At 38.7% G+C, this 11,327-nt stretch overlaps 1 protein-coding gene across 3 annotated transcripts in view; it reads right to left on the bottom strand.

The window, feature by feature from the left end:
• Window positions 1–140: 140 nt before the first annotated feature.
• LOC132101645 (SLIT-ROBO Rho GTPase-activating protein 1-like) overlaps window positions 141–11,327 on the bottom strand; it is a 114,287-nt gene continuing 103,100 nt past the window's right edge. For 2 of the 3 annotated variants that reach the window (XM_059506731.1, XM_059506732.1), the window contains exons 19-22: window positions 10,587–10,767; window positions 8,187–8,324; window positions 4,060–4,417; window positions 141–2,748 (exon numbers count right to left, since the gene is read on the bottom strand). In XM_059506731.1, coding sequence (XP_059362714.1) covers window positions 2,362–2,748; window positions 4,060–4,417; window positions 8,187–8,324; window positions 10,587–10,767 — 1,064 coding nt within the window. In that variant the 3' untranslated portion in view covers window positions 141–2,361. Of the gene's footprint in view, window positions 2,749–3,995; window positions 4,418–8,186; window positions 8,325–10,586; window positions 10,768–11,327 lie in introns of all 3 variants that reach the window. The other variant, XM_059506734.1, reaches the window with a different exon arrangement.

Raw genomic sequence — 11,327 nt, 5'->3', positions numbered from 1 at the left:
TTTCATTCAGTTGCTGTCTGTCTTTACATTTCAAGCTACAGAGAAAGCATCACATGGTGAAGACGTCATCATCTCATCACATACAATCTTACCATTCTCAAAAAAAAAAAACACTGAGTAGACACAAGCCAACACCTTAGTGAACTGACCAAACTATATTCTTTATTAGAAAGATGGCGCAGTCCCCCAAGAGCTCTACAACTTGTTAGGATGTTACATGCCATATATACAGTCTCACATAAAAGTGCAATGTCACAATGGATAAGCAGTATCTTTATTATTTGATCATTCTAACAACTTAATAAACAGAACAACGTTAGTAATAATTTATTTACCGTAATCCTAGCAACTCATTATACTGGATCTGAAATAAGAATGCCACAGCACAGAGGACGTTTGGATGAAGTTCCTCTAAAACAGTTTTTAAAGGCACTTTCACAAGTACATAGTACAGAGATGTACATGGACACACTGATATAACAGCAATTAAGTACAGAGATTCTGCTACTGTGTGTAGTTTTGCAGGGAGAACATTTCTCAAGGCTTACATATAATGTACACTCTTAAAAAAAAATCAAAGAAAATAAAACTTGTTTGTAATATCGTTCAATATAAATCTTTAGTTTGCGCCTTATAATTACATGTTTAAAAACAGGCATTTCTTTTCATTTTCTTGAAGTTACGTACAGTTTGTCCCCTTTGTTCAATTTCGTAACATCACCCAATCACATTACATAGCATATCCTACCTAATAATGAATAAACTGTTGTATAATATATATAAATATACACGCGCACACACACACACACAAAGCTATTGTCAAACTGTCATAATAATGTGAATGTCAATGCACAGATAACGTCAGATTGATATACTGCATACAAAATCCCAGATCTTTAATTTTGTAGTGCAAATATACACGAGTGACTGATGCTGTACATAACTCTTTGTCTTTGGGTACCTTGCGTGACACTTAATTTGGGTGTGGTGCTGTGTGTGACATTATTACGAAGGGTTAATGGGCCTCAAGCACTATCCCATGAAAGCACTGCAGTAACAGTCTCTGAGTCCATGGCTATTGGCATCATTCCCTTGTTTGGTAAACCAACAAGAAATATTGCCTCAAAAGTTACTAGAAAAGTACTTGCATATGAAAACTAAGAGGATTATCATTCATGCTTATAGGATAGAACCAAGCAAGCGTTTTAGACAGCTAAGCTGACAAGGAAAAGATTCATGATCTCTATGCAGCGCTTGAAGAACTTTACTTTTTGGGCAGCTAGACTTGACTATTCACAGATTACATCGAATTAAGCAGATAGATACTACAAAAATATTGTTTATTGAGAGCAGTTGGTTCCTGGGAGAAAGTAATGAACGTGAAGACAAAATTAATAAAAAAGGTTTAGTGGATGTACATTTATATACACAATATATATTTCTAAATAAGAAGTCAAGAAAAACTAGGAAAATGTTTCTTCAACGTAAGCGGATGTGGTTTACGCAAACTCCCTGGGCATACTGTATATTCAAATATTACTATCAAAAATATAATATTCAAAGTAAAGCCTTGCTGATACAACTTTAAATGTTAACACCGAGAGCCAATCCGGACGGGCAGAAGATGTGACATCACACGCCCTTATATGGCAGTGCGTTTCCAACGTCAACATTCCACAAAGAGTCCAGACTAGAAATCACTCTGAGACACATTTCCCACAATCCTAATGCTGTAAACAGAGAAACCAAAGACCCTGCTTAGTTTCTTTATATTTCACATTTAGCTGTTATTCTAGTGGATGTAAACTACTGAAACAAAAAAAGTCACCCTAACAACATAACGCAGGAAGCTGTATTGATTTGTTGCTTTCTTTAATATCTTCAACACAACTCCTTAATCTATTCACACAGAGTATTGCGGGGAAAAACGAAGTGTCAGACAAGCAGGCAAACAGTATTTGAGAACAAATAAACTGCTTTCCGTTAGTTGCAGGTGTCTAGAAAATCTAAAAATGTTTGTTGGAATCGAGTAAACGGAGAAAATGTAATCTCTGAAATAGTAAACACCTGTTTAACTAACTCTACTCTTCCTCAGAACCATGCTTAGTGACCGATGTTATTCTAGTTTATTAATAATCCCTTTAATAGTGTTGGAATTGTATACACACTAACTACTATCACCTCATTAACCACAGTAACATATTTCTAGTATCCTTAGTTATCTATATTTGCTTGAGTCCACTCTCTGAATGAAATGTTGCAAAAAATTAAGAACCATGTTCATTGGGAATAAATTCCACTATAAATCTGGCTCTGACTGCCACGGTCCTCTTTGTCCCTAAACGTTTCGCCCACAATGTATCACATGGTGCAGGATTTGTCCAGTGGATCCTCTGGAGGGGCCGCTGGATGCTGCGCTGCTCCAGTCTTGGGTACGGCCACCATGGGTTTGGGCCGCAGGGCGGGGGGCTTGAGCTGCACACCCATGCGCGGGGCCACAGCGGGCTTGAAGGTGCTCATGGTATCGCTGGAGGAGCTGGTGCTGCGGCGCATGGGCGGCTCCGTGACGGCGGGCCGCAGCAGGAGGCCGTGGAGTTGGCTCAGGGACTCCGTGGAGCTGGCCGGTGTGGGAGCGTTCTTCATCTGCTCCAGGGTGTCCAGCACCACGTCAGGGGCGTGTTTCGCAGAACTCTGCCGCTCGAGCTCCTTCAGCTCATTTAGAGCAGTGTTCATCGTCTCCTCTATGTCCTTCAAGAAAGAAACAGAGAATTTTAGAGCATGTAGTTGGTCAGAATTAGAACAATAAACAAATGACAAGACAAGCAGACAACATGATGAATCACGTCTACTGAGATCAAATATGTGTTCATGAAATGGTCAGATTGTTAGTATTAAACAAAGCTGATGTATAAGTGAAACAATGCATGAGATAGTTATTAAAGAGTCACTGAAAATGTGAACCAGTGGCGAGTTATTAAGTAGTTTTAGGTGGGGGTGGGGTGCTAGATATTAACTAAAAAAAAACATATTTTGAAATATTTGAATTATAAAAATAAGCCTTATTCATGAAACACAAGCCGAATGAATTTGTGTGAACTGTTTGTAAGTCATTCTCATTTAAGGTGCCTCAGCAAATTTTCAAGAGTTAAAAATAATATGAAAATAAGACACTTTCAAAAACAGCTACAAATGTTTATTTTAAATAACATCAACAATTGATTTTTATTTAATAACCAGGTCTTCCGAGGCCTTGCAAAATTAGGAATAGAGAAATTAAAAAAAAAAAAATGTTTTAATAAAATTAAATACTATAAATTCATGATACATGTCTCTAATTCATTTCATCTTTAAAATCTTTATTATGTACAAATCACTCTTTCTGAGCAAAAGTATTTTTATTTTATTATTATTTTTTAAATTCAGTAATCATAAATGAATGAAAACATGTAAATTTACTAGGGATAATCAATCAAAAAAATAAAATATTACAAAACCGGCTTCAAAAATTATGTAAGAACCAAAAGTTTTGGGTCAAAGTCTAGATTTAAAATAATAATAATTGAGGAATTATTAATAAAATAATAATAAAATATTATAATGACAATAATATTTCTATAATACATTTTTTTCCCAGATATTTTACTGTGTAGAATTATTTCAATGATTTTACTTAGTCTTTGGCTGTAAAAATGTATGGAATTGATTGTTAAAAAGAATGAGAACCCTAAAGATCATTCGGTTTCTGAAACGATCCCAAAATGAACTGCGCTAAAATTATTTCTGTACCTAAAGTTTGAAAACAAGCCTAAATGGTCAGCCTTCAGACACTGTCTTGGCCAGATGGGCGGCTTAGAGTCCTAAAGGGTCAAAATCACTGGCTTACGGCAGATTTGAACTGAATTTTGAGTGATTTACATATTTTCAATGCTCGTGTTTCATAAATGAGACCGTTGCAGATATGCATTAGTCATTAGTAACAGGAGGCAGTAACTGACTATGTTACAGGGCTGGGCCTGCAGCGCATGGTGTGAGGGGCGTCGTCGCTCGCCTCCCGCTGACCTGTGCGATGCTTTCTGGATCCAGACTCTTGCCGTGAGGCTCGGAGAAGCTTGTGTACTGGCCCGAAGACGTGGACCTACGGATGGGAGGGCTCTCCATCTTTTTCACGGACTCGTGTCGGCTGATGTTGGTCAGGCTGCCATGACCGGTCCGTCGGCGTCTCTCGGGACTATCCATGGGCATGTGTCCTCTTCCTCTCAGCAGGTCCCGCGGACTGTAGTGGCCCATCACTGGGGATCCCAAATCTGGGTTGCCGTGACTGCCGTGATGGCTCTGGGAGGGGTGGACCAAGCAGTGGGCATCGGTTGGGCGAGCTGGAGGCCTGCGGGTCGGGGGGTCACTTCTCTTCCTGTGCCTGCTAAATAAAGCAGGAAATGTGACACGTTAAAGTGTGCAATGAATCTATTTTTATAACTTTTGTGAGAGGTTTGGAGATGACTGCGGATACTGTTAGCTTCACATTAAGTGGTTGATGTAGTTCCAAAATATTGCTGGTCATCACGTGCTGCATTTGGCAACATTAAGTGTGCTAACCTTCAGCATTTATTCTTAATTAGCATCAGCATTATCTCAAGAGTATCTGTGGCAAGACCTACTCTGCATATTCATGACAAGAGGCCTGACAGGAAACAGCTTAGCAGGAGTCATAATGAAGTATTTACTCAAAGAGCTTCCTCTGAGAGAAGCCTCATGTCAGGATTAAAATATAGGAACCAAAGGGAGTTTTTAAAGGCAAATATCAATATGAACAGTTTTGTCTCTAACATTATTATTAATATTTTTTGAGTATATGTGTTTATAAAGAACACAACAGTGTCAGTGAAGTTTAATTTCCGATCAGGCTATACTTTTGACAATTTATGTGAATATATAGGGAAAAATATTATTTAATTGTGCCTTTTTAGATCACGCAATACTTTAGCACAAAAAAACCTAGAATGACTTAAGTTACTTCCAGAACATCTAAAACACAAAATAAATGGAAGATGGTGGAAAGCAATGTTGTTATTGTTAATTAAAAGCATAAAAAAACTGATAATTGAATAAAGCTCAATTCAAAATAAAACAAAAAACAACAAAGTGAAATATGTTAGTAAAATCACTAAAACACACACACACACACACACACACACACACACACACACAGTCGTGGCCAAAAGTTTTGAGAATTACATAAATATTGGAAATTGGAAAAGTTGCTGCTTAAGTTTTTATAATAGCAATTTGCATATACTCCAGAATGTTATGAAGAGTGATCAGATGAATTGCATAGTACTTCTTTGCCATGGAAATGAACTTAATCCCAAAAAAACCTTTCCACTGCATTTCATTGCTGTCATTAAAGGACCTGCTGAGATCATTTCAGTAATCGTCTTGTTAACTCAGGTGAGAATGTTGACGAGCACAAGGCTGGACATCATTATGTCAGGCTGATTGGGTTAGAATGGCAGACTTGACATGTTAAAAGGAGGGTGATGCTTGAAATCATTGTTCTTCCATTGTTAACCATGGTGACCTGCAAAGAAACACGTGCAGCCATCATTGCGTTGCATAAAAATGGCTTCACAGGCAAGGATATTGTGGCTACTAAGATTGCACCTAAATCAACAATTTATAGGATCATCATGAACTTCAAGGAAAGAGGTTCAATTCTTGTAAAGAAGGCTTCAGGGCGTCCAAGAAAGTCCAGCAAGCGCCAGGATCGTCTCCTAAAGAGGATTCAGCTGCGGGATCAGCTGCGGGATCGGAGTGCCACCAGTGCAGAGCTTGCTCAGGAATGGCAGCAGTCAGGTGTGAGCGCATCTGCACGCACAGTGAGGCGAAGACTTTTGGAAGATGGCCTGGTGTCAAGAAGGGCAGCAAAGAAGCCACTTCTCTCCAAAAAAAACATCAGGGACAGATTGATCTTCTGCAGAAAGTATAGTGAATGGACTGCTGAGGACTGGGGCAAAGTCATATTCTCCGATGAAGCCCCTTTCCGATTGTTTGGGGCATCTGGAAAAAGGCTTGTCCGGAGAAGGAAAGGGGAGCGCTACCATCAGTCCTGTGCCATGCCAACAGTAAAGCATCCTGACACCATTCATGTGTGGGGTTGCTTCTCATCCAAGGGAGTGGGCTAACTCACAATTCTGCCAAAAACACAGCCATGAATAAAGAATGGTACCAAAACACCCTCCAACAGCAACTTCTTCCAACAATTCAACAACAGTTTGGTGAAGAACAATGCATTTTCCAGCACGATGGAGCACCGTGCCATAAGGCAAAAGTGATAACTAAGTGGCTCGGGGACCAGAATGTTGAAATTTTGGGTCCATGGCCTGGAAACTCCCCAGATCTTAATCCCATCGAGAACTTGTGGTCAATCCTCAAGAGGCGGGTGGACAAACAAAAACCCACTAATTCTGACAAACTCCAAGAAGTGATTATGAAAGAATGGGTTGCTATCATTCAGGATTTGGCCCAGAAGTTGATTGAGAGCATGCCCAGTCGAATTGCAGAGGTCCTGAAAAAGAAGGGCCAACACTGCAAATACTGACTCTTTGCATAAATGTCATGTAATTGTCGATAAAATCCTTTGAAACATAAGAAGTGCTTGTAATTATATTTCAGTACATCACAGAAACAACTGAAACAAAGATCTAAAAGCAGTTTAGCAGCAAACTTTTTGAAAACTATTATTATTATTACTATTATTAACTATATTTATGTAATTCTCAAAACTTTTGGCCACGACTGTATATATATAAATGCAAATATTAGATAAAAATATAAAAATGTAAATTAAATTTAAAAATAAATTAAAGCTAAAATTAAATGTAAAAATAAATTAAAGCTAAATTTACATATTTAAAAAGCTAATGAAAATAGTAAAAGCATTCACAATAACTAAAATTTTTAATACAATTAAAAATATAAATATATAAAAAATATAAAATATAAAATAAAAGTTATTCCAAAATAGTGATAGTATATTAAAATTAGGCTACTAGTGGAGATGACAGTTGCTCATGACAGTTTAGGAAGATTTAAAACAACTAGTCTGTAACTATCCGGTAAGAATGTTTTAAGAAACATCTATAAATGATCAATTAGAAAGACATAGTATTTCTATCATAACTGTTTAACCATGAGATGCCTCTTAACTTGAGCTTAATGAGCTCTTGTAATGCTTGCATAATCATTTTGACAGTCCGTGATGGATGGCAATCAGTAATGTCATGCTAAATTGTGAGTTCATTAATAACATAACTGTGCTGCTGTTAATGATCAAAGTAAACAGAAAGAAATGAAATGAATCTGAGTGTTATTTTATCTGAAGTATTAGAAGTATTCGTCCAGCAGGGGGCGACCTGCACTACATTAAAACATGAAGCAACTCAATGGTGCACTGCTGCATGATGCAAGACAAACATGAAATGAGAGTCAAATCATGAAAACATGGTGAACTGGTCATTTTTAAGGAAAAGCATACAGTATAAAGCTGCTTTAGAACAACTAAAAATTATTCAAATACATACTGAGAAGCATTTAACACTCCGTCTGAATATAGGTCTGTTATCACACAGCAGTACACTAGCACACTGCTTATCCAGATATTCTGGCAAAGTCAGGGTAAACAAATACTGAGCTTGTGTTTGAGCACTCGCCTCCTCTGTAAGGAATAGTGCCGACATATCTAAGCGAATATTTGTCTTTGGAGACCACCACTTTATGATTTGATTGCCATAATGTCATTGGGTTTACAGTTGCAGAGGAGGTTATCCTCAGCCACAAGAAAGTATGTTTGATAAACGCACTTATGGAAAGAGGAGAACATCTAAATAAAGACAAATGCACTGAAAGATTTAAGAGGCAGGAAACGGAGCTGTACGACACAGTGGGATAGAAAAACAAACGAGGGAGTGAGTAAATGAATATGAGGTCGAATCAACACAATGCAAAAATAAAGACTAGATGTAATAAACTTCAAGAAGAAAACCCCAACTGGGACCTCTGGGTATTTCTTTCTTTGTTCTTGTTACTTGTAGGGTATTTGTTTGTCAGTGAACTGCTTGTTACTTTAACTGAATTCCCTCAATGTCTTGCAGTGCTCGAAGCGAGGGGAATTCTGGGATGTTTTCACTCACCTGCTGATGTAGGAATCAGGTAATCTGCTGTCTGTTGGAGATCCGATGTCTCTGCTGGAGCATTTCTCCTCTCCTGCATGTCCACTGCTGGCCTCACTGTCTGCCTTCTGGCTCAGAGAGTCAGAGAACGTGTCATCCCTGTAAAGCAGAAAACAAGCACTTATAATATCCTATATACATGCATTAGGCTTAGTTTAATGTTTAATCGCAAACTGTTTCACAACAGACAACAAGAAGAGCTCCAAGTGTCACCAGAACATGTTCCAAAACTCTAGTTGGCCACTCGGTTTGGTTTGTATCACTAAGCTCTTCCTTTTCACTAAATATATTCCCCAGTACACAATGTATGGATGCATGACTTGGGTTTAAAAAAACAAACCTTGCAACCATTGCCCTTCATCAATGCTTTCATGTAAAGGTCAAGCAGTATGTGATGCTTGTGTCAGGGAGACACACGGATTCAATTTGCAGGTACAACTAAAATTTATTTAAAGTCTCAAGCACCCCTCAGCTGAGGCCGAGATTAGGGGAAGGATAAGGGGTAGAGTCACATGAGCCTCCAGCCCCTCCACCAGGCAAAGTAATTGATGAGGACCAGGGCACACAGTCTCAACGTCAGAGCCGACGCAACATCAGATGGAGTACAGCACTAAGGGTCCAAGTCTCTTGTAGGACAATGAGTATTGTGGCGATATCAGGGCAGGAACTAGAGAACCGAAGACTGCTGAAACAGGTGGCTGAGAGCAAGCAGCAGAGAAGGTGAACAGAAATCACTAGACTGAACTTGGAGCCTAAGAAAACACAGCAAGACACGACAAGACTAACTATAGGTCACAGAGTGTAGCTCATTACACCACAACGGTCGGACAACAGACTACACACGGATGGGGGGGGGGGCTTAAAAAGAGGGAGAGTTAAGGAATGAACAAGTCACAGGTGTGACAGCAGCTGAGGTAGAAATTAGGATAACGATGGGGAGGGAGTGGCAAAGACAATGAGCACATGGTGAACTGTCAAACACAACAAAACACTGCTGATCAGACCGAAGTCATGACAGCTTGTGTAGAGTGGTGTGTTAAAGCCCTGACACGAGTCCTGTGAAAGAGACTTGTAGAGCATATAAAGCTCCACAAATCCTGTGTTAAATCACAGCTGCTGATGCAGCCTATTGGACAGAACATTCGGTCACATGTACATGTTTTCTAGCACCAAACAGACATTTCTATCAGCTGTGAGGTGAATTCTCTCCAAAGCATGCGTGCCATAGAGGATATCCTGTGTGTGTCTGTGTTTCGCTCTCTGGCTCTTTTATTGGACTGAGGGGCTGACGCTGCTGGTCTAGGGCCTCTTAAACTCTCTCTCTAAGCCAGGCTGTAAATTCTCTCAGTGCCACGAGCCAAGAACACACATCCACAGAGGGTCACGATGTGAATTATTGATACACACACACACACACACACACACACACACACAGAGTGTGCTGGTATGGGCTCTGTTGTTGGCGTCACTCAGTACTGTGCCCGATCCATTAGATTTGCCCCCTTTATGAGCCATAATCTGTTCAACTAGGCGCCAATGGTTGCCCAGGCGGAACAAGTTGTCATGATGATAAAGGGATTTACCAGGAGAGATGGTCCACAGCAGAGTGCTGAAACTAAACTCAGATGTGCCTCGTTTTGGTCCAAATCTAACTAGCTTCCTACCTAGAGAACATCTTAAGACTTCATAGGTACTCTTCCATGTAAGTAGGCTTTTACTTCCTTTCTACAAAGTATGCAAAAAGCAGTACATCAAAGCTTTTTGCAAATATACAGTATTCAAAAGGCAGATAGAGTACATCCAGACTGCAATATTGAAAATATTTTATTAATGGTCACAAATTTCTTAATTTTGGAAAGCTCAGTGAAAAAATAAAATAGTGGATGAAATACATAATATTACACTATACATACTAGAGTTAAAAGGACTAACAATATTAAAACAAATAATAATTTTGACAAATATATATATATATATATATATATATATATATATATATATATATATATATTTACAATAAATTCACTACCCCGATTGCCAATGAAAAATGTATTTAATATGTTATTTAACATTGTTGATATAAATATGACATATTATTTAAAATATTTCAGGCTGATTCTACACTGATTTTATATATATATATATTTTTATATATATATATATAAGTAGTAGTAGTAATTTTAAATATTGTAAATTATAATTATATAATACTGAACTAATCTATTCAGCCCAATATTTGTGTCTATTTATTTATTTGCATGTATTTTCTTGCCTGGTTAAATAAAGGTTAATAACATCAAACTCTGTTGAAGCAATATGATTTGTATTGTTGCATCACTGTAGAACAGTAGAGATACTCACATATCCTGTACAACGATGTATTGGTGAGGCACTAGTCCATCTATGCCATTGTGCCTGCCCTCCCACCAGTCATCTGACGCTCTCTGATACAGCAGTAGAGACGCACCCTTCTTAAAGGACAGTTCCCGTGCAGAACGGCCCACATAATCAAATTTTGCAATGGCTTCAATGGGCTCCCCCTCTGCATGAAAAAAAAGGGCATGGTTAATTCAGTGGATAAGGAGTGGCATCACCCATTTCTGCACTTCTGACATATGCTTTACGAAACACCTAAAGGAAAAGAATATGGAGTTAACTGAGCACCAGTTGGTGCTTTTTACAGTACCAAGTCAAATGAATCCATACAGTGCACATGCCTCAACTGTATCTGATCGTTCATTCACATGTGAATGAGAGCATTTCAATGCATCAACACTACAGGGTCTCGTAGTAGCCGGTGTACATGGCTTTGCCGTCGTGACCCCCTTTACATAAGGACTCATCAGAGAGCCAACCGGCTTCGATGCATGTAAAGTAGCTTCTGTTCTGGCAGAATGAGCTGTTCTCATCCTCAGGACAATCGGGAAACGTGAACCTTATCAACATCTCAACCCCTGCCAAAAAGTGCAACACCTCTTACAAAACAGCATTGTGATATATTATTGGTAATTCTAATATGGTTTAAAACGCATGATTTCAGCGCAATAAACATGATAATCAGAACCAAAACAGATGTTTTTAGCAGGTCCGAGCTCTAATGAC

This window comes from Carassius carassius, chromosome 23, assembly GCF_963082965.1.
Source record: "Carassius carassius chromosome 23, fCarCar2.1, whole genome shotgun sequence".
Classification (NCBI taxonomy): Eukaryota; Metazoa; Chordata; class Actinopteri; order Cypriniformes; family Cyprinidae; genus Carassius; species Carassius carassius.
The sequence above is the reverse complement of the archived record's forward strand: the minus strand, read 5'-3'. Positions and strand labels throughout refer to the sequence as shown.